The sequence below is a fragment of the Semicossyphus pulcher genome, unplaced genomic scaffold (genome assembly GCF_022749685.1).
Source record: "Semicossyphus pulcher isolate SPU_LCO1_2020_fin unplaced genomic scaffold, fSemPul1.0.p SCAF_9, whole genome shotgun sequence".
NCBI lineage: Eukaryota > Metazoa > Chordata > Actinopteri > Labriformes > Labridae > Semicossyphus > Semicossyphus pulcher.
The window spans coordinates 25,639,624-25,663,404 of record NW_027211770.1 but is presented as its reverse complement, the minus strand read 5'-3'; the positions used below and the strand labels follow the sequence as shown (position 1 = coordinate 25,663,404).

The following is a 23,781-nucleotide window of genomic DNA, read 5'->3' as shown; positions in this document are numbered from 1 at the left end:
ACAGGGAGGATTTAAACCACAGTAGCTGACTCGTGGGTACTGTTTATTCTCCATTCAGTAAAAAGCCAGGTGTATAATCTGTTACAAATACAATGGGACTGATTTGTTTCTATATCAGTCAACTATCAACTATCTCCCACCACTAAAGTTCACTTAAAATCCGCCAGAAGTAGTGCACATCCTGCATGCAGTCACATTGCAGTCATACACACTCTGTCATGCCGTCTGAACTGTCTTGTCCGTCTCTCCTCCTCTGCGCTGCCACTCCCTTCTGCCCTCCCTCCAGCTGTTCCTGTTCCCTCATTCAGAGGAGCCCATGATCTAAACATGAAGGCAGCTCCCCGACAAACACAACTTTAACGCCTGTCAGCCGTGTGGATCGATTTAAGTTCGTTTCTCTCAGCTTACCGCTCGTTGTAATGATGTGGAACTTCTCCCAGCGTTCCTTCCCTGCCTCTCACACATCCACACACACTCACATGTACACACACATTCACAAACGCAGCACCCTCCCTCGCGTTGATTACTCCTCCCTCTGTCCTTCCCTTCCCTCCCTCCAGCATGAGTGGAGCTCTCTCACTTACCCTCCCTCCCTAACATCTCTCTCCCTCTCCACGTCTGATTTGCTTTTTCCTCGTCCACATCTCGTCTCCTCCTCAGTTTAACTTGTGCTGCCTTAAGTCTGATCAAAGGCAGACGACTGGCTGTCTGATAATATCACAGCACAGATTAATTAGTCACTGAGTAAATCACATTCTTTGAAAGACAAGTATTCATATTTAACACTGAAGACACATGGCAGTGTGGGCGGTCCTCAAAATGTTAACTAATTGTCACTGCCATCTACATTTACCTGAGTCGCACACAATGCATCATCGTAACTTAAAGTAATAACCTCGAAGATTTTCATTTAAATAAATGTCTGTTGAGTCACTATCTATCGCTGAATGAGACACAATGGTGATTGAGCCTATGGCCCACTGATGAAAGCCTTTGCATTTGCAGTATTACAGACTGAGTGTCTGTGGCGACTTTAGTGGAAAAAAATCACAAGCGGCGCCCAGTTAGTGACGCGTTTTCCATCCTCCAGCAGTGGTTGGTCTGCCAGAGAGGGTAGGCGGAGCTAAGCGGCTGCTTTTCCGCTCTCTGCAAGTGTTGCGAGTAAACAGTAATCTACTATGGCTGAACAAACAAAGAAAAGATCGATGACTACAGATACAACTTCAACAAGAAGTGAAAATCCAAAGAAAAAGAAACAAACTCGACGCTCAGATGAAGGCAAACAGTCTAAAAAGGAAAGTGACCGTCAGCGAGGAAAATCAAGAGTTGCGGTAGAGTCTGTCGTCTCCACATGTTGTTGTGTCCTTGGGCAAGACACTGAACCCCAAATTGCTCCCAATGTAAAAACATGTTGTAAAATGAATAATGCAAATGTGGAAAAATGAACATTCATTTAGGGATGTGATTCTGGCCACTTGAGGACTGTAAGTCTGATGTTTAGCTCTGTTTTTAAGGTCTCCTCTAACTAAAGAATTTAAAGGCTGTGCCCCAACTTTCACTATCTTTATAACAGTTTTTTACTTGAGAGTGAGCAATCGTACATCATTATTGTTTTGCACAGTTACTGACAGGTGAAGTGTAGAAATATATATGGCAAACTCACCCACATTTTTGGCCAGAATATGTGCGGAAATTTAATATATTTAGTAAAATACAATAAATCAAAAAGTAAAAGAGAACCAGGAAGTAAAGAGGAGTTGATTTCTGACCAAGAAACCCTATTTGGTCATATGTACTGGTTCCCTTCAGTTACCGCACTTCTCAGGTTTCAAAAAGACAGACAAACCACTTGTTGATAGGTAGCAGAAGTAGTCATATCGAAAGTATAAATCCTTCTTACCGTCTGATTTGTGTGGACGAGCTCTCTCTTCTCCTTCCTCAGGGCGCTCAGCTCCCTCTCCTTCTGCCTCTCCATCTCCTTCAGCTGCCTCTCTAAGTGCTGCACTCGCTCCTGAAAGTTAAAAACATAATGCCCTTCAGCGTGGACGGCCTTATGGTTCCTTCTCCTGGAAACTGTCTGCTGCTGTCTGTGATTCATGTTGCTGGGCTGAGTTTACTGAATCTTTTCATAATGCTGTGATGTAATGTTGAGTAAGTAGCCCTGATGTGACGAGCTGTGAGTGTGTGGTGAGTGAATACAAAGCTCCGAGCACAGCCGATCTCTGCGGCAGAGACACAATGCAAATCAAACGTCCATTTTGCAAGTTAATGAGAGGGACGAGAGACACGTGACGGCAGGGCTGAGAGTGTGACTCAAAGAAATGATGGATTGATGTGAAATCAGCAGCTTGGGAACAAAATGTGACATATTGACAGACAGACGGGCAGACAGAGGGTATAGAGACGAGCTGTCATCTGCAGCTGAGTCAACCACAATCCCTCTCACACAATCACTCTCTCTATCTCCCTTAAGCTCCTCCTCCTACATGCTACATCTAATTGAGGAACAATTCCATATTATTTTCACCATCTATCCATCGTCTATCTTTAAATATTCTTGTGGAAACTTAGATGGGAACGGAAAACCAGCGGATTGAAACTTCTGTCAGAATGTAAACAAGGATCACAGAAACCTTTGCTTATAGAAAAAAGAACCAGTCGAGGCTTCAGAAAAAAATTAGAGTTTCAAGAGATGTTTAACGGAAACTTTGGAGTCATCACAAGAGAGAAGACCATCGCCTTTAAGCAGCAGAAAGTGTGCTAGCTGAGCTACTGTTAGCATTCATTACCCACTAGTTTTTAGCTAGCTAGCAGCACATTGCTCTATGGACAGGCCAAACTAATGACCGCAAATCTGTTCCTTACGTCATGATTATTTAACACCCTTCATGAAGATGAGATCTTCAACTAACTTTAGGCATTAGGTAAATAATCTATAAATCAATATATTTAAATCTATACAGCGTGTATAACAACAAAGTTAGCTCATGACAACTTTATCCGCCTAAAACGTCCTTTAACAGGCAGAAACCTCGAGCAGAACCGGACTACATGGTGAACAGCCATCTGGGCACTGGGAAAAAGATGTGTAATAAAATGTAGCTGTTCTCCAAGTGCATAAGCTTTGCTTTGTGGGTGTACCTGTATGTCATGTGTAATTAAAGCATAAAGGTTATGTTGAGATGTGTATGTTGGCTGCTTTCTGTGCACGAATTGTTAGCTCAAGATGCTATCGTGTCGCTATAGGAGTGTGAATTGTAAATTCTAGATATACAAACATGATTTTATTATAATATATATTTAGACTCTTTGTGGGGGTATTATGCTAATTTCAAGCTTCATGTTTCACTCTGTGATACCTGTGGAGTAGCTTAGCATAATTTACAGTAAAAAAAACCTCATGTTTCTCACACTGGTGCTCTGTGCGGGCCCTCATACAGCCTCTGCCTGAAACGACTCAGTCAGCTCTATCCCTTTAAGAAACCCCGCCCCTACAAGCCCACTTTCTTCTGATTGGCCAGCTTGCCAAAGCCTGCTGAGGGCCTGTAGAAAAAACAGTTTGAAACCTGTCGTTCACAGCAGCCTGCAGTCTGAGCTGAGAAGCCTGGGGATTACTCCCACATACTTTTACCTACAGATTTGAAACTTCACCCACGTTTCATCACATCACATCCAAACATTGTAACAATAACATTATATATAAATATGTCTTAAAATACCCCCTCTTTAAAGCTTTGAGTGCTTTGCTGTAACATTTCTAACTTATATCAGGTGTAACCTGTTGCCGTCAGGTTAACTCGGGCATCCAGCATATGTTTGCCTTCTGGACTGCTCTTACTCATTAATCAAACAGGAAGATGCTCAAATGAGTCTATTTGGATTCCTGGTCGAGTCTGGTAATTTAGCAAGATGTTAGTATGCTGACATTAACATGTAGCTCAAAGACTAAGTGTGTTTAATTACAGGCTCACAGAGCTTCTACAACGGCTGGAGCCTTTTCGCCTTTTATACTGAAGATGATTTAAATAGCTGTCAACGAAATGTTCTGCAAGACAAACAAACATTGAAAACATGTGTTCAACTCACAATATGAACAAAGAACACGGGGGTGCTAACGTCTCAACAGTCTCACTGCAGTTATAAATGTGGGATTCATCACACAAGTGCCAACATGCTCCAGGCCTCTTCAGATCACCGTGTGAATCCTTTTCTGAGGTGTTTAACTGACTCTCTTTGTCACAAAGCTGCAGAATTAACCGTTTAAAGGTCATGAATTCTATAGCGAGTAAGACTTTATTTGGAGCTATATTGTCTGTCTGCATTTAGAGTGACTGTTCGGATTTGTCAAATAAAGCCCGCTCTTTTCAAAAGTAAACCGTCTGGCCAATCACAGTCCTCATTCCTACACACTGCCGCCTCAAACAGGTTCGGAGCTTAAGGTGACGCCTTGGATAAATCCTTATTATGTGGTTAAATGACATGTGTTCATTGCTGTTGTTTTAGTCTTTTGTTTTGGATTGTCACACCAATTTCATGTCAACAATATATCTCTTAATTTCTTTTTTTGTACATTAAAACCTGTGAATAAAAATCAGGTTATCTGTCTGCCAATTTAAAACTCTTAAGTGCAATAGAGCTCTTGTATTAAGCCAACAAACAAAGATAATCCAGATTATTTTGTTCATTATTGTGATCTTAATAATCATTTTAGGAATAATCCAAAGTCTTCCAGATCCCCTCATGTGTTTTATCTTTCCATCTTCCCTCCTGTTGTTGCTGCTCTGCTGTCCCTCTGCGTCTGGCTCTTTTAATTCCCTCTCATGGTGGCCTCTGATGTCATTAAGCCCTACGCAGTCATGTGACAGTGTCAGGGGCGATGCTGGTGCGAGTGAGGTAAAGAGTTCATGCTCGTGTCAAGTCTTAACCTGAAATGACAACCATGGACTGTGACGGGATATGAGAGCGTGTATCACATGCTCGCTGTTATTCCAAGTACGACACCTAATATGGTGGTGAGGTGATGATAATGATGACTTTAACTGTGGTGCAGCGCAAAATACTCCATTTATAGTGTGCTGACTGCACAAAAAATACGTAGTGTCTGAGAAGGGTTTATGGCTTTGCAGATCAATGCTGACAACTCTGTGATTATTGTAGGAAGAGGTCAGATTTGTAGCTTTTTGTAGCTCTGCTTTCTCCTTATTTAACTCTGAAAGAAAACCTACTTCAGAGGCTCATAACTGGAGAACTGGGAAAAACATTTCAGCTAGAAAAACGAGAAAGAAAAAAATGCTTCGGGAAAAGTTTCTTCAGAACCTTTACTTCAGTTGTTTCACTCTTTATACATTTCAATATATGCTTATGTGTCAATTGCTGCTCACAAATAATAGAGAATGGAGGATGACATTGATAAAGGTTGGTGTTGTCATTATTGGGTTATTTAGACTAGACTAGGGCATCGCTTCCTGACACACCTCCAACAGTGCCTTTGCCTACAGGTGTACTCCTGAGAGGCCTCTGCATGGGGAAGCCACACCGAACGCCTCTTTGGGCCTAGTCTGGTCATCAGCTGGGGACCACCAGTCATGGATGTTTCGCTCCTTTAAAGGGCCAGTTCGCCGATTTTCAGCCTCAGTGCTATAATGCTACTATGGGAAGCTAATGCCTTTACGGTAGAGAAAAAATGCAGTGTCGCTCTGTGCCTTTGGAGGACGCTATCCGCTTCTCCAATGATGTCATGTTTCATTCAAAATCGTCAGGTGTGAAAAGTAGACTGCAGACCTGAAGATTTTTTAGACGCTCCACCGGTATATTCTCGTCCTTTTTCTGATTCTGTACCGCTCTGAGCCATTACCTGCAGCGAAACTGTAGTACTTCACTCCAGCGTCTCTCGCTGGGCCGTTCCTTTCAGAGGGAGGGGTGCAATGCACGCTGGGTATTGTAGTAATGTAGAATGGGCGAAACCACGAGCTGTTTGTACAACTTTCTCCACCGCTATGGCGCCAATTTCAAATATTATTGCTTCTATTGATTACAGAGAACACCAGCTTTGACCGACAGTGGCTTTTTACAGGGGCGAACTGCTCCTTTAAAAGGAAGTCTTTCTGCCACTGTTGCCAAATGTTGCTAAGTCCTGCTGGTGGATTCATGTTGGGTCTGAACCTGCTCTTTTTGTCTAGTGTCTTGAGATAACTTTCGTTATGTTTGGCACTTTATAAATAAAAATCAATTGATTGACATGTCTCTGACACTTTACTTCATTAAATTAGAGATGCATGTTAAGTCTTGTAAATTCGATCTTGCTTGCATCCAATGAAGACGTCTTTGCAGGGCTAATGTGTTGGATATAATTAAACTATGGGGCATTCCTGTTATTCTGACAAACATCTTTCTGCATAAGTCTGAGGTCATAAGTCTGTATTGACTGTTTGTGTGAAGTCTGATCCCCCCTCAGCCTACACGTGTAAACACTAACATGAAGCACATGACAGGCAGATAAGCTGTAAACCTGTAAAACACGTCAGGAGCAGGTGGAAATTCTCGGACAAGTCATGTTGTTTACCTGTGCATTTTTAACCGCATGCTGCTGACATGAGATCTCCTTCTCCATGCCCCCATCGCTCTCTCCCTCCTTCTCCTCTTTGTCCGTCGAGCTCTCGTCCTCCTCTTCGATGCCGCTCTCCTGCTCCAGAACACGAAACTCCCAGTCCTCGAAGGCCCGGACTGCAGCTTCCATCGCCTCTTTCTCCTGGATTAAAGACGGAGCAGTTAGTCTGACATGACAGCCGTGATTTACATTTAATACTGCAGGTTCAGATTATTTAAAATGCTGGATAACAAATTAAAAACACTTTATACCTGCTTTGGAATTGCCTATGATATTTGCTCTCATTTTCAGCATTATAACATATGCATTACATTGAATAAAGCACACATAAAGCACCAAAGATATAAATAAACGTAGAGCTTATCCACACTGCATGTGCTAATGCTAATAATGGAAATATGCACTAAGATGGATAAGGAACACATTTTACTTCCTACTAAAAGTTTGTTATTAAACTTCTCTCTTAACTGATCTGTGAATTCTTCTTTACAACAAGACTATAAAAATAAAGGTTTGATTAAAAAAAAAATTTCTTTTTTATAATTTTTCCATATCAAAAAAAACATTGACATCATTAGTTAAGCATTTCTTACTAAAGTTGTGAGCCAGCCCCCCACCCCATCCAGGTGGCATCCCCACAAACACCAAACACATCTTCATAAACAGTCACGTATCAAATGGGCAAACAGAACACCAAAAAAACAAACAAAAAAAAACAAACAAAAAAAACAAACAAAAAAAAACAAACAAATGTACACAACCAATCTGTGTTGATCATTATGGTCATAACACCAACATTCTGGACCTCTGGCATAAGGCAAAAAAGAAACAGTCAGAATATGGGCTTTGAGAAGACTAGGGTTTGATAAAATTTTAAAAAATGGTGGGGATTCTTTTTATTAATCGAAAAAGTGCTAATCACAACATGCAAACCTCCGTGTGAGAAGCTGTTTTCTTTACAGGGTTCTTGCACCATTTTTAAAATCAAATTCAAAGCTTTTAAAGACCTCAACAAATATAACTCAAGACCCCCAAAACATCGAAACAATTTCTTTGACAGAAATAAGAATTTAGACCTACTTTTAAAAACAAAACTTATCAAAATGTAACTTTTTCTTTCTTAGATCAGAGCTGACACTAGTGCCTACTCATTCTTTATTTAAACCAATGAAGCATTTTAATGAGCCTTTTTTATAACGAGGCTGCTTTCAGTAGGCTAATTGTAAACGTTTCCATGTGCACAGTAACGTCACTGCAGCAAATACTGTGGGACAGCAAGTCAAACAACTTAGACTGCTTCTACACTCTTGGTTGCTGTAATGTTAGGGCACTGTGTGACAATTTTCCCATCACCCTTAAACGCACCATCTGCAAATTTCATACCTACAGCAAATTTAGGACAATTTATGACCTTCATTTCCTTTTAAGGAGCCGCAGTAAGCCTGCTTTATTTAATCAACCAATATTATAAAAACAAACCTAAGCCCCTTTACAAAATGATATCATGTTTGTACAAAGGTAGATAATACTTTAAGACATCTTTTTACTTTTATTCTACTTTAACGCCTGATTAGTTACTAACATGCAGATGTCTCAAAGTAGCAGCGACCTCCGAACTATCAATCAGCAAAAGCTTCAGTTCATTTAACATCGATAGAAAACAGCAAATTTGGCTTCATAATTTTCATTAATCAGAAAAAAAATGTATTTCTTGGTACTTTGTTAGTATAAGCACTGGTTTAATGTTTCTATGCCCAAGTTAACCTGTAGAACATTTTAAGTACAAAAAGTCCAGGTGAAACTGACTTCCGTCTGTGTGATCTCTGTGGCGCAATTCTGACAAACCAGTTTCTACAAGATCTTTCCCAATAAATCTGACGTGTCAAAACACAAAGTATCAACCTGCTTCTGGAGGTTGTAAAACAAAGCAGTCTATTATCTTGTTCCGTCACATTCATAAGAAAGAGCAGACACTGTGCACTGTGTGTGTTTAAACCTTAACACCTACACGTCAGGTTGAACAGGTACTGAACAATCACACATTGTGAAAACAAGAGACGACGTCGTTATGTTTAAGACTCGGCACCAAAGCAAACTGCAGGAGACGCACTGTTATGATCCAAAACAACACATCAAGTGTCGGTTACATCTGCGTTTGTCTTTTGGACAGCAGCCAATAACATCACATATTACTTTTTAAGATATTTTACTTAACTGTGACTCTCATACTTTCTTTCAGAAAGCAGTGGTGGTCAGTAGGTTTTATTTTGAAATAGATGGACCTGAACAGAAGCCGGCTGTTTTTGCTCTTTTTTGCTCTGCTAACTGAATCACCTCTAATCTAATAGATGTTGTGTTTAGATAAGATCACCTTGTTAGTGTGATTACCAAGACTTCTTGGAAGCTTCTCTGTCAGACTACAGCTGAGCTGGTCAGTTATGTTGTGGGAGCAGAGAAGCGATTTCTTGCTACAACTTTATGTACTTGAAAAAGGTGCAGTAAGAAAAGTTTGAGGTCAAAGCACAGCAGCACTTCTGGTATAAAGAAGAAACCTACGACACATTACAAAGAACATTTTTTGGCTGACTGCCGGGGTCAGCCCTACACACAGGTCTGTATGTGGCTGACTGAGTGAGTGAGTGACGGTACTTTCACAGCCATAGAGAGAGAGAGTTGCGACACCGCAATGGCAGATCACGGAGCATATTGGACCTCCACTGACGCGACTCTCTGTCTATACGGCTCTGGATACTTTGTTCAAGGAGTTGCTTTCAAACACGTCGTCATCGGCCTCATGAGGACAGTCCTTGTGACACATTGCCAACAAAAGCGCACATTGACCTGATGCCGTCAGCCACATACGAGGTTTTGACCTCATCTTGTTAAAAGTTTAGTTTATAGGATCAGTTAACAGGATATGTTAGGGATGGAATATTTAATATTGCTGGCTAAGCTACAGTAGGTTTCTTTTATGTCACCTAGCCAGTTGCTTCATTCAGGTATGACAGCACATTTTGAAAGAAGCTGTGTAGGTGAGGGATATTTGGCAGAGGATTTTGTTAAATTCATATTTAAATTCATTAATATTGTAAAGAAAAGATGAATATGGGACTGTAGGAAGTTAATACCATGTGACTTTTTAAGTCAATCACTTGCCATATAAAAGATGTGTCTTTTTCCTCCATGCTCTGATTAAGGCAACTAGGCTAAAATGTTAGCATGTTTGTTTGACATGTCCAGACTAAACTGGTGAAATTTAGATAAGTGCGCTTACACCTGAAGACCTGTTATGACCTGTATACCTGTATATGCTTCCTTTCTTCCTCCCCAGTCCAACTTGAAGGAGGGAAACAATTTGCAGACTAATCTGATATGAGAAGAATCTTCTCGACAACTTCTGTCACAGTGTGTAAGTTGATACAACAACTTTTATTTGGTTTTTGCAAAAAAGGTTTTCTTTTTATGGTGATGTTATAAGACGGGACAAGACGCACATTTCCATCTCTCACTGCATGTTTCAGCGGGTGCTGCAGAAACCTTTACGATAATCTGAGAGCATTCAGGAGAAATGTGTGACACGTTTAAAGGGATAGTGAGAAGTTACAACTCAAGAAGATTTCCATCGTAACTCTGACACAAAAGTAACCGGTGTGCTGTCTCAGACACGAGACCATCATGTTAAATTGCAGTCACATTTAAATAAGCTAGTGTAAGGCGCCGGTTTAGCTCGCGTCTCGTATATACAGAGGCTACAGTCCTTCATGTGGCGACCCCAGATTCGACTCCCACCCTCGGCCCTTTGCCGAGTGTCATCCCCACTCTCTCTTCCTCTGTTTCTAACACTATCCACTGTCCTCTCTCTTTCAGTAAAGTCATAAAAGGCCAAAAAATAAATGTAAACAAGCTAATGCAAGTCTGAAATGTGCCTAGTCAGCAGTCTAAGAATAGATGGAGCTACTCTTTTTGTAACGTATCGTTTCTTTGCCTTATTCTGAAGAGGCCGTGTGCAGCTCAGCGTCTCACCTGCTGCAGCTGCACTGTCAGCTGTTCTCTCTGGCTCTCTGGCTGACTGGGGATCAGTTTCTCCTTCTCCTCGCACCTCCTCCTCAGCTCCTCCACCCGGCTTCTTTCCTCCTCCAGCCTCTCTCGATCCTGCTGTATCAGACATGGAAAGAAAGGAGAAAGAGTTAATGCCAAACTTTTTAAAACCAAAACAAACAGACATTTTTAACCAGAACAAAAAGATCACAATAACAACTAAATTTCACAACCATGTTTCCAGAGTTTGTTCCGAAAGGCCGCAGACATTTCGCTTCAAACCAGAGCTTTTCCAGCAGTCATTGCAGGGGAAATGATTTATCACTTAAAGATCTCTGTGGAACATTACAAAGCCCACACATTTCCACATGTGAAACTTGGTTTTCAGCGTTACATCAACACTTTAAGTCTTTATTGTCTCCAGGACAAGGAATAAAAACCCAAAGTTAGATTCATTTTCTGACATGATACCTGTTGTCTGTCGCTCTCTCTCTGCTCCTCTCTCTCTCTGGCCTCCTGCTGTAGAGTCTGCAGCTTCTGTGTGTGTCTGTGCAGTTGGTTCTTCTCCGTCTGCAGCTCGCCCTGCAGCAGAGCGATCTCCAGCTGCAGCTGAAAGGACAGGAGACCGCCGAGGTGAATCATATTGACCAGCGGTTGAGCAAGTCACAGATATGCATTCCTTCACTGTGACTCTTTGTGTGCTTGGAAACGGCTCGGAGATTTAAAAGTGCAGACTTCAGCAGAGACAGAAGCGAAATCATTTTAGTGTTTTCTTGAACACTGTCATGGTTGATTCATTGTTGCCTCAGTGATAGTGTATTAAAAGTAACTTTAATGTAATCTTAGCCACGTTTTGTGCAACAGATGGTGAAGATTATTCTTCTTATCTATCTCTTACTTTATTTTACAGATTTTTCTTTAAAGTCATAATCTCAAAGATTTTCATTTAAATAAATGTCAAGTCTCTATCTATCGCTGAATGAGTTAACACAATGGTGACTGAGCCTATGTCCCACTGATGAAAGCCTTTGCATTTGCAGTATTACAGACTGGGTGTCTGGTGCAACTGTCGCAGAAAAAATCACAAGCTGCGCCCAGTTAGTGACGCGTTTCCATCACCCAGCAGTGGTTGGTCTGCCAGAGAGGGTAGGCGGTGTGTAGTGTTGCGAGTAAACAGTAATCTACTATGGCTGAACAAAGAAAGAAAAGATCGATGACTACAGATACAACTTCAAAAATAAGTGAAAATCCAAAGAAAAAGAAACAAACTCGACGCTCAGATGAAGGCAAACAGTCTGAAAAGAAAAGTGACCGTCAGCGAGGAAAATCAAGAGTTACAGCCGGAGCCGACCGTGGACGTCACACATGCGACACTGTCTGGATATCTGGGAAGTGTGCTCCCGCAATTACCATTTATCGCCATAGGTGGCGCCAAAGAGAACGAAACTGAGCTCTTTGAGATTACCACTTTAATGTAATGGAAATTCAAAAAAACTGTAGAAAAAGGAAAATATGCCAGAGCCCAAAAAATCCAGACAAATAAAATCACCATCTGGGCTAAAATAACCACAAATAGTACATAACAACTCACCCTCCTTAGCTAAGTCCTCCAAATGCTGCCCCTGTATCCCCTGACCGCCCCTAACCTGCCATCACTCCATTTACTTTATAAGACATTTAATTGTTTTAGCTTTAAGTCAAAATTTTTTCCCCCTTTGATGTCAGACACCTTGATTTTGATGAGATGTTTTGGTCCCTGTCTGTGATTGGCCCACAATCGTCTCACATGCTCACCTCGATCTTGAGTTCCTCCTTGTGCTGGTCGATCTCTGCGATTCGTCTTTGGAGCATCGAGGGTGACGGCAGAATCCTCAGGGAGCCCCCCTCCAGCTTTTTAACACAGGACTGACAGAAAGAGAAAAAAAGTAAAGACTCCAAACTTCAACAAGTTTAGTGGAAACATGTGGGATGATTCATTGATTAAACTGCAAGGAGCAGGATGGTGCTCCTGTCTACAGAGGATGAGTGCCATTGATTGACACGAACAAGCCAGGTGAATTGCTGCATCACCATCATCATCATATCTCACCCTCTCACTCTCCGTGCTGCTACTCTCTGTATCTGACTCCGCCCCCGAGGAGGCGGGACTCTGACCACCAGCCAATCTGGTGATCCACGGCGGCCGCAGCCCCTGCTGCTGCCACTGGCTCCTGGTGCTCTCCATGTTGTGTTGGGGCATTTCTGTGGAGAGAGAGAGAGGGGGGGAGGCGGTTAATGAGAGCTACAGAGCAGGAGGGGGAGGCTCTGACTTTGTTGAATATTGTGGTAATCTAATCTGCTGCACCGTCAAAGGCGTGTATGGGATCAGCTGACAGTTCACAAAGGGGATATCACAGCTGAGTAGTACATAAGCACTTTGAAACACAGAAATCCCCCTCGGCTTACAAGAAGGAGTGCGTGATGGAGAAAACACCTCGTAGTGAAGAGGAAGCAGGAGTGAAAGAGAGCGGAGAATTGAGGATGTGGGCGATGGTTTGTGGTTGTGTTGCAGGGTCTCTCCTCTAGTGGACGACTAGAGAGAGACGAAAGTCTTTTCTGCTGGAGGCCTTTGATGTGAACGAGCAGCGAGCGTATGAATGGATGTAAATCAATCAATGAAAAACTACAAGGAGAGATCGCCCACAAAAAAGTTGGAGCACATCTGAACGGTCTTTGAAGTCCTTTAAAGTTCTACTCTTTGTCCTGTGTGTCACTTTTACTTCAGCAAACATGATTCTAAAGTGTTTACATTGTGCTACATCAAAGTGCTTCCCAGCGTTTGAGAACCTAAAGGCCTTTGTTATCTCGCTCTTTTTATTCTACTCTGCCCTTCATTCCTTTGCTGTGTGGTTTCTCTTTACACAAAAACATGCAGAAACACACACGAGAGCACCGAGCAAAACTCATTTGTGGGAAAATACTCCTGATTCATATTGTCCAACCTTTTCCCACCGGCCCCTCTCGCCCTCCTGTGCCCTCTCCCCCTCTCCTTGTGTTCTGACCTTATTAGGCTGCAGAGAATGAAGACAGAGAGCAGAGAGAGCAGAGATAAATATGCGGCCGAGATATGAGTGAGGGCTTCCAAACTACGACTGGCACACTGACATCGAGAGGAGAGAGGGGGAGAGACGGGGGAGGCGAGGACAGAGAGAGGGGAGAGAAAACGGCAGGAAAAAAGAGTGTAAAAGGTCAAAGGTCAGCGTCTTGTTTGGAGTCGCGAACTGAATGTGGAACATGTTGTTTTGCAGAAATTCCCCTGGTTATACAAAACAAATATTTTAATTATGAGGATATTTTGGTGGATGTTATTTCCGACCCTCACACTACACAGTAAATCTTAAGTTCGGAGTTTCTGATCAGATTGTGTGCAGAAAGAGGGAAGAATTAACTAGTTTCTAGTTAGCTAACTAATATTAGCTGACTGATCCTAAATAGAAAGTTGGCTGTGGTAGCTTTGGCTTTACATTCCATTACCAGTAGATCAGACTCTGACTATAATGGATCTCACCTGATCCTATCTAGGGCTATCAATAAAGCCTTTTAACACAACAGAGACTGAAGAGACAGAAACTGCTCAGGCAAACACTAAAACAGAAACTGCTTTCACTTTGAGGGCAAACGTCTCTACAGCTCCTTTTACACTGCCAGTTCAAGGCGGGATTATCACGTCTCTGTTACGTTCCGTCTTCTGTGTAAAACGCACGGAGGCGGAATCGTAGAGCGGAGTCGTTTCTTCTGAGCCAGCATTGAAGGTAGTAACAGAAGCGTAACGGCGTCTGTGTAAACAGTGGAGCCAGCAGGGCCGAACAGCGCTGTTTGGTTCATCTTGTGCACATTTTGGTTCCGCAAACACTATCTGGGGCGGCTTTACGCCGGCGTTGCTTTCTTCAATGTAAAAAGGCTCCATCACGGCAGAGCTTCGTTATATCGCTGAGGCGGAACCGCAGTGTAAAAAGGGCTTATCACTAAGATAGAGGATAAATGTCACTGATGGGACATGAAAGGAGAAAAATTCCCAGATTATGTTTTGGGCCTTTTACGCTCTATGTTTATTAAAGGCCCATCTAGGTACGGGCATTGCAAATAAGCCAAGGCTATAAATGCTGTAGTGTGTGGCTTCGGTTTACTTGCTTCATACTTGCCCCTATACAAATAAACATTAAATAAATAGAGAGGACAGTGGATAGTGTTGGAAACAGGGGAAAGGAGAATAGGGGATGGCAGAACCCAGAGCCGATGCACCGAGGACTCTTGGGCCGCTGAGCTCAACTGATGCCCAGTAAAAGTTTAGTTGAAATTGGATTTCAAAAAGGAGTTTATGTTCTCACACATCCAAAAGGTGCATTTCATAAAGCAAGAGCCCACTGACCAGTTTACAGTAGAGCAGGTCGATACGCTCAGAAAATGCTTCTAGTAAGAGAAAAAATACAAGCGAGCAGCATTTCATGTGTCAGCGTCTGTGAGTAAAAATGACCCACTAACTGAGCAGGTTTAACAAGTTCTAAGGCATATAGCATTAGCCTTCATCTGGTGCATCACTAAATACAGAGTTTCAAACTGCCTCTGAAAGAAACATCAACTCATGAACTGTGCGTCAGGAGCTTCATGAAGCGGATTTCCTCAGCGAAGCAGCTGCAAGAAAGACTCACATCACCGTGCACTGTTGTGAACGTCATCAGGAGGTGTGTAAAGCAGATCATAACTGGGCTGTGGACGAATCACGCTGCACTAACTGGCAGTCTGAGGGACTAACCTTAGTTTGGCAGGTGCCAGGAGAACGATGGCTACACTGGTGGAGGAGGGTCTAACGGTCTGAGATGTTTTCTCAGGGTTAGTTCCAGTGAAGGGTCGTCTTAATTGCTACAGGATACAAAGGCACATTAGCCAATTGTGGCAACAGTTTGGGGAAGGCCCCTTTCAAGCATGACTGAGTCCCTGTGAACAAAGTGAGGTCCATAGAGACATGGTTAGACAATTTGGGTGTGAAGGAACTCAACTGGCCTGCACACAGCCCCGGACCTCAACCCAACCCCAACTGTTAATGCCAAAGGTTTTAGAATGGGATGTCCAACAAGTTCAAAAGCAGTAGGTGTGATGGTCGGCTGTCCACTGACTTTTGGCCACATTGTGTATTTCTACTGTGCTCTTTGACCCTGTGCTTTCCAGTAAAAGCTGTCAACTTGTAGGGAAAACACGCAGATAGAGCTTCACACTGAGTCACATTACTGTCCAAACAAACCTCTGCTGTCTAACCTCGAGCTAAAGTCCACTCAGATACACTATCAACGCCACAGAGCCCAGAGAGAGAGAGAGAGAGAGAGAGAGAGAAAGAGAGAGAGAGAGAGCGGGGGGCATTCAGGAGTAAAGTCCATGCTTTCATGTTAACACAATGGTTTGACAAATGCAACAAACAATAGGCCGAACAAGCGCAAAACAAGAGAGAGTGCGACAGTAAGAGGGGCGCAAAACATGGAGAGCAAAATAAGCAGATAGAGGAAAAAGACAGAAAGAGGGTCAAAGTTCAGCCCGAGAGCCAGATCAAAGAACAAAACACACTTTTGTGCCCAAAAAAATTAGGCTTGATTGCGCGGAGGGGAGCGCCTCTGGGGAATAAGATAGCAGAATAGAGAGACTGTTCAAATTGAGTGTGCATGTGTTTGTGTGTGTGTGTTTATGTGTGGTAGTTATGTAATGTAGAAGTAACACAAGACATAACTCTGACTCCTGAAGTGATCCCAGGAGACTTCACGACTCTGCAGCGCTAATGATCCACCACAGATAAGCAATAACCGGCAACAGCTGATTCACACACACACACACACACACACACACAGTCACACCAGTGTGAGGGAGTTACGTTCAACAAGACAACAGAGTCATATTATCCCACCATGTGCTCAAATCAGCAAAGTCTTGTCTCACTGAGGCTCCACTGGAGTTTCAGTCGTCTTCATTCATATCTCGTGTGCGTTATCTCAAATAGTCCACATACGGGCCGGGAAATATAAACTGTTAATGTGCTCCCGTATGAGTAAAAACAAACTATCAGTTGAATTTATGAAACGCTGCTGCTTCACCTTTGTTCATTTCCTTGTAGTTAATAGAACGGATAGAAATCACACTCTCTGTAGAGACAGTTTGCTGACTCATCGGTCACATACAGATTAACTGATGGACTTCAGCCACAACATTTCATTAGCTAGCATGAAAACATTTGGTATAATGAAGGTAACACATCTTAGCAACTTTATATACAGTATTTATCAATAAAATTAGTTGGTATGTCATAAGAATGTGTCTTTTTGGTCTTTGTCCTTAAAATCTTGTGTGCTAAAGAGAGCCCCTTGAAACTGAACAGGTTCTTCTCTTCTATGTGACGACAATACATTTTAGTAAATCATCTGTTAGTGGTGAAAAATGTTTAATTTAAAAGTTGGCTTTTTAGAAATGAGGAAAAACAAGACGAGGTCAAAACCTAGTATGTGGCTGACCGCATCAGGTCAATGTGCACTTTTGTGGGCAATGTGTTACAAGGACTGTCCTCATGAGGCCGATGACAACGTGCAGGTGAGGACGGTGGATGAGCAGCGGAGGAGCCCCGATAAAGTATCCAGAGCCGTATAGACAGAGAGTCGCGTCAGTGGAGGTCCAATATGCTCCATGATCCGCCATTTTGATGTCGCAACTCTCTCTCTCTCTAGGGCTGTGAAAGAACCATCACTCACTCACTCAGTCAGTCAGTCACACGCAGACCCGTGCGTAGGGGTGCATTCTTCTTCCCTGTCTAAACCGGGTGACAACAATACCCACAATGCAACATGATCACCAATAGTTAGTCGCAGATTCAGGTGTGCTATGCTTGCATTAGTTAATGTAGCTGTAGGCCACTAGCCTCAAGCAATGATGAGCTACATGGGTCTTTACGCAAACATCGCTCTGACTTTTGTTTGTTTAGATTTTCGTTGCTGTTGCTGACTCGAGTGACATCACTTGAGGCAATCCATCATGCTTTGCAAACCTCTCTCAGAAACTTTGTGGTGTCCCTCTGCACGACTGAAAACATACTAAGACCTGAATCTAAACATATTTATCTGTTCCTGAAACTTAAAAAAATGTATGTACTGTAGTTTCCACACAATGAATTTAACACACAGTAGCTCTGTAAATTGACCTCGTCCCTGTTTGTACCCCTCGGTGGTGACTGCCTATATAAATGAATAAGTGGGTTTAAGCATTGTGTACACAAACCATAAAGTCAACACTGACAACAGCTATATTCCAGCGGCAACACAGCACAAAAGAGCTTTGATGGTGGCATGCACAGCGTGGGTGTGAATGCTGATTAAAGCCTGTCACTATGCTTTCATTGCAGGAGGACTATATGGAAAACATGTCACACGTGGAGCATGTGAGCTAAGCTGCCCTGTAAAAGAGGGGGGCGACGTACAATGTCCAATTAATCCACAGAGGTCGGACTTAGAGGTCAAGTTACACTGTGCGTTCAAATCCGTGGGTTAACTTATAAATTATTACATATTCCAAGTTTTTATAGAGTTCAATAACACGGTAACTTGTCAACAGGTGGGTCTCAGTGACATGAATGCAATAAAAACTTTTTTTAACACTTAACTGAAAAAAAACTTTTTAATCTCTTCAATGAGTGAATGAAGAAAGTAGAAATAAGGTTTATTTTGTCAGTAGAAGGTGAGGTGACCCAGCTCTGACGGGGTCTAATCTCTGGGTCACTGTGCACCGCAGTGTAAACAGTTGACAGGTGATGTGTGTTAGCTCAGTGACACAATATGAGGTAGTCTGCTCTCAACACAAACCATGGTTTGCCGTTAAAATTATGCACACTGTTGATCACTTGCAGTCCTGATATTAATACGGGCAATCCTATTTGAATTTCAACTGATGATCTTAAAGGGCCAGTTCACCAATTTTCTACCTTAGCCCTATCATGCTATCATGGGGAGCTAATGCCATTATGGTAGGAAAAAAAATGCAATATTTCGGATTCTGTACCGCTCTGAGTCGTTGCCTGCAGCGATCAATCTCCTTGACTGGAAAATGATAGTATTTCACTCCAGCATCTCTCGCGCAATGCATGCTGGGTGTTGAAGGAATGTAGAATGGGCAAAACCACGAGCTGTTTGTACAATTTTCTCCACAGCTATGGCGCCAATTTCTAATATTATTGCTTCTATCGACTACAGAGAACACCAGCTTTAACTAACAGTGGCTTTTTCCAGGGGTACATTGCTCCTTTCGTTGACGATTGTCAACATTGTGCAGAATGTTTTGGTTCCTTTACAGTCAGACGTTATGATCTGACACATCTGTCTTTAAGGTTTACTGGATTGCAAGTTAAGTTACACTGACCAGAAACAGCTTTTCCCTGGTTCACGACCTTTTAAAGACCGAAAAATAAAAGATTGAACTGAAACTGTTCCTCATACTCTATAGTATAGTTTTATATATGAGGTGTGTTCAGAAGGGGCTGCTGCAAAGCTGCTGCTAACATTAGCTCAGCTCGTTTCAAGGAATTTTGGGATCAAGGTTTTTTTTTTTATCAGAGCCACTGTGGTCCCTTCATATTGAAACCACTCTGCTAAATGATACGTTGCTAGACTCATTTGAATAAAAATGTCCAAAGTTTATCCTCATCGATGTTAATCCCCTATTGAAATCATCCAAACGATCATGTTGCCCTATTCACTGTGACATTGAACTGCATTGTCCCCTTTAACAGTGGGATGTGGGATGACACAGACCAGAGGGGCTTCTACAATCCACATGACAGAATGCTTCTGTAGCTACTGTAAGTGGTGTCCTCTCGTCTGGTGAAGGCATAAGACCAAAACCAGCTATTAAGCCTTGTGAACGAGCAGGACAAGTCACATGCTCGTTTTATTTGCCACAATTACAGGCTGTGGCTCCAATCAAACAGACCAAAACTCCACTGTTTGAAACTCTGTCTTCACCAGCAGGCCTGACATCATCACATTGCTGTCTTATGCACACAATGTTTCCAGAGAGCACAAGTTATTTTCCTGTTGTCAAGATAGAGACGCTGAATTCGACTTTCTTGCACTGACCCTGCTACACTTTGGCTTTAACCTTAAAAAACACACGTCATGTCTCATTTCAGAAGAATGAAGTTTAGCTGTGTCACAGTTCACTAATTGGTTTGTGCTAGATTCCATGTAAGCGGAAAGAGCAGCTACACCCTCTTCATGTGTGCACGTGTGAAAGTTAGGTCATTTGTTTAAAGTGCAATCATTTTGTTCCCCTTAATGATAAAAACGGACATGTTTGTAGACCTGGCTTTACGTTCAGGCAAAGATCATGCTGTCATCTGACAGATTAATAAGCGCTGTGGACTCCGCAGCAGCGACCTCTGGACCTGCTGCGTGTGGCTCCTGCTGGCTCGGTGCCAAAGACCAGGAAGCTGTCATCACAGAACAAGGTTGTGAGCCGGAAAAGCAGGTGAGAGAAGGGTGTTTTGGCTTCCACCCAGCTGTCACTGTGAGGCTGCGAGTCAAGAGTGGCAAGTCCTGCCTGACACCTCGGTGGAAATGCACGCAACAAAAACCACTGATGCAGCATGTAAAGTGTTGCAAACAACGTCTACACATTCTGCATCAACCAAATAACACACTAGGAATAAAGCTGAATATTAAAGCGAAATAAATAACCTCAAAGACATCAGAACTGTTTCAAAAATAAAAAAGGGGTGGGGGGGATGGGCTCCTTCTGTTCTTATTCTGTTGGAAAATTGGCCGAGGAGCTGAGGTCAGTTTAAAATGTTGTGCTGCAGCCTTTTTTCAACCGTCAGTTTAACAAGTCAGGTTCTGAGGATCAAGCATCAGACCAGACTATTCTCCAGATGTAAGCCTGAAGATTAGGAGAAGTCTAGTGTAAAGAAAGCGGATTCACCGGTTCTAACTTAACTAGTAGAGAGGCCAGGGCTTTGTTGGAAAAGGGTCAAACTGATGCCGTAGGTTGAAGGTAATGTAACAAAGGAAATCAACTGTTTCAAGTGATAACTGTTGTGAAAACACAAGCAGGCGCAAGGGAAATCGGCTTTAATAAAATCTAAACTTGTCAGAATTCAGGATAACCAGTCAGACTTTTCCTTTGACGCAAGTTTTCAGTGCAGATTTCATTTTTTGTGTTGATTTTGGTGACCCCTATGCACAAAGTGGTACCTTTTATCGCTGCTGATTTTGTCTTGTTCATGCTTAAGTAGTGTTTTCTAACTAAGCTTGCAGTTAATCACCTCGTCTGACACCTACCCCCAGCAGCGGTTTCAGGCATTAAAAATAACTATATAGAAAAAATCTCTTGTCGCTGATGGTTTCACTTGCTTGTGTTGGTCAGATAGAGGCATGAGTAGTCATTTCAGTCTGTTTCACTACCAGCTAAAAAACCCTTACAGTAGCTTTAAATAAAAAAGGGATTCAGATACAAGGTCCAGGACTACAAGTATCCTCAACAGACCACAATGCAATGCTGTAACACATGTTGCACTATAAGGTACAAAAACTCTTGTTCAACTTTGGCCGTATACGTTGTTTCTCACTCAGAACTGTAACTTAAAACTACATGCAAAAGTTCAGCATATTACCCCATGCACCATGGGAAATGTAGGAGCTCAAACTCGGCAAACATCAATGGTTTATCACAAAATAACTGCATCACAGAGCTAAACTTGCACATTGTAATTGATAAGACCCAAGCAATAGCAAAAACTAACATTTATTGGCTACTTCTTCAAATGTTGGAGGATTTGCTGATGTTTTCTGTTTAATACCAGTGTGTTGTAATTCTTTTTTGTTTTGAAATGCTGGTCGGACTAAACGAGCCATTTAAAGATTTGACCACAGGCTCTGGGAAACTGTGATAGACATTTTTAGGAATATTCTAAGACATTTTACAAATTAAAGAAATAATCAACCGAATAAATGAGACACTAATCAGTAAAAATAAGTAAATGTGTAAATAAAAAACTGAATTCCATAAAGCTCTTTCACCTACAGGGTATCGTGCATACTTGTTTACTGTCACACTCTCATGGCAACAGGGACACTTAACCAGAACTGAGCCATCGTTAATGTTATTAGTAACACTTATGGATTTCTGACTATGTAAGTTGCGGCTGTGAGAAAGTTGCAGACACCTGCAGGCTTTAACAGGGCCTACACATTAGAAGCACCTGAGCGAATGAAGACATGAAGGTATGCTGTTATAAAGGGCAGCTATCAGTTCCCATCTGACTGCTGTCTGCCGGTCCAACTGACACAGATTCCTTCAGCGTGAGTAAATCCCTGGGAATCATGATGCAAGCAAAGAGTGATCCATTAATGACGGCCCAGGACGCAGGGCTCAGACACAGATTTGGGCGGTCAAAATGAGGCGTGTGTATGACACAGAACTCCCCAGACAGCAAACTCTCCCGACACAACCCAATCTCTCTTCACAATCCTGCCTCCACCTACACTCCCACCCACTCTGTTTACCCTGCGCGAGCTGATGGAGGGATAAAAGGCAAGATATCCCAGGGTCACTGTAAACAAAAGGGGAATTTATGTAAACTGAGGTTATTGTCATGGGACAAGGTTTGGCTGAGAAACAGCAGTTTAGCTCAGAGAAAGTTACAGATAAGGTATGATTAATCTTAATATCTGCATGTAGCCCAAAGGGTGATTATGAAATATGAATCAATGAAGCAGGACCTTTTTACAATCACAGGCAAAGATTATATAGTTTTAAACAAGAAGGTACTTTGTATCAGGAAGCTAAATAAATTCCTCTTTTATTATGGGTTAGATGGGTTATAAAGTAGATGTTATGTAGTCTACAACAAAGGGGGAACTTCTTTACCACATCAGGAAGCTCCAGCTACGCTCACACATTAATGTCAAGGCGAAAACTTAAGCATACTTTGAGTATTTTGTGTCGCTTTGGGAAGTTGTTGTTGTCTAACATTTAAAACAGGAACTGCACGAGCTTTGTGTGAGTTCTTGTTAGGTGGAAACTCTTTCTGCGGACTGAAAAATAAATTAGAAAACAGCTTCTCTTACCTGGAAAACGTGCTCCAACCAGAACGACAGCAGTTTGTGCTCCTCCAAGTCATAACATAATTAAGCCGCTTGAATTAATAAGGAGGGAAACGCGAAGAAAAAATAGCAAAACGTCACTTCAGCGAACTTTTATCGCGCTTTCACTTTCTGGAAACACTAGCCAGGAGCGCGTGAAGTTACCTCGCTCGCTAAATGTTTTCTGTGACGCTGACAGACACGTTATCTCCTCTTTCTGCCTCTTCTTTTTCTCCACCTGGTTTGATTCAATCCCTCCCAGGAGACATGACAGCTCTGTCAGAGTGAGCTGCTGCTGCTGTCGGCGTCAACAGGTGAGATTGAACTGAAAGCACGCGGAGGAGGGCGACGACGGAGGCGGGTGTAGACCAATAATAAAGCTGTTTTGTGTTGTAGGCATAAATTAAAAGGCACATGTCCTCTTAGTAGGCTACGAGCAAACGTCACCGGTGGTTTCGGCTCTGTGCTGAACTCACAAACACAGAGAGTCCCGTTCAGGTTCAGCACCGAAATGGGATTTCTATTCTGGGAACTGACGGGGCTTTCTCATTGTGGAGTGGTGAACCAAAGAGTCATCCAGGCAAACTGCCAGTACACTGTGAAGTTAAAGGCCTCCTAAATGCTTTTCATGTCAGCCTCCCATGGGAACATTTTAATATTATAGTGATAGAAGGGGAGACTGGACATATAAGGTCAAAATGGAGTAGGGGAGACTGGGGTCAGTTGCAACATTTTTAATATGTTCATATTTTTATGAGAACAAACGTTACTGGGTCCACTCCTGAGGTGAAAGATTGATCACAGAGAAGGTTTTGATTTGTTATACATTGTTTTAATACAGGAGTATATCTATAAAAAGTCCCCTTGGAGGTGTCATGGTTGTTTCTTTCTTTCATTTCATTCACATCAAAGTGAATGATTAAAATATCCTAAACTTAATCCAAAAGGCAACTGGACTTGCCTTTTGGATTAAGCTTAGAATTACCATGACCTGGA

At 42.3% G+C, this 23,781-nt stretch overlaps 1 protein-coding gene across 4 annotated transcripts in view; it reads right to left on the bottom strand.

Annotated features, from left to right (window-relative positions):
* Positions 1-23,069, bottom strand: part of phldb3 (pleckstrin homology-like domain, family B, member 3) — a 35,851-nt gene extending 12,782 nt beyond the window's left edge. For 2 of the 4 annotated variants that reach the window (XM_069655440.1, XM_069655443.1), the window contains exons 1-7: positions 22,771-23,069; positions 12,735-12,886; positions 12,440-12,550; positions 11,117-11,254; positions 10,631-10,762; positions 6,563-6,748; positions 1,901-2,011 (exon numbers count right to left, since the gene is read on the bottom strand). In XM_069655440.1, the coding sequence (XP_069511541.1) occupies positions 1,901-2,011; positions 6,563-6,748; positions 10,631-10,762; positions 11,117-11,254; positions 12,440-12,550; positions 12,735-12,884 (828 nt within the window). In that variant the 5' untranslated portion in view covers positions 12,885-12,886; positions 22,771-23,069. The remainder of the gene's footprint in view (positions 1-1,900; positions 2,012-6,562; positions 6,749-10,630; positions 10,763-11,116; positions 11,255-12,439; positions 12,551-12,734; positions 12,887-22,770) is intronic. The other 2 variants (XM_069655441.1, XM_069655444.1) reach the window with 1 other exon arrangement.
* Positions 23,070-23,781: the final 712 nt, after the last annotated feature.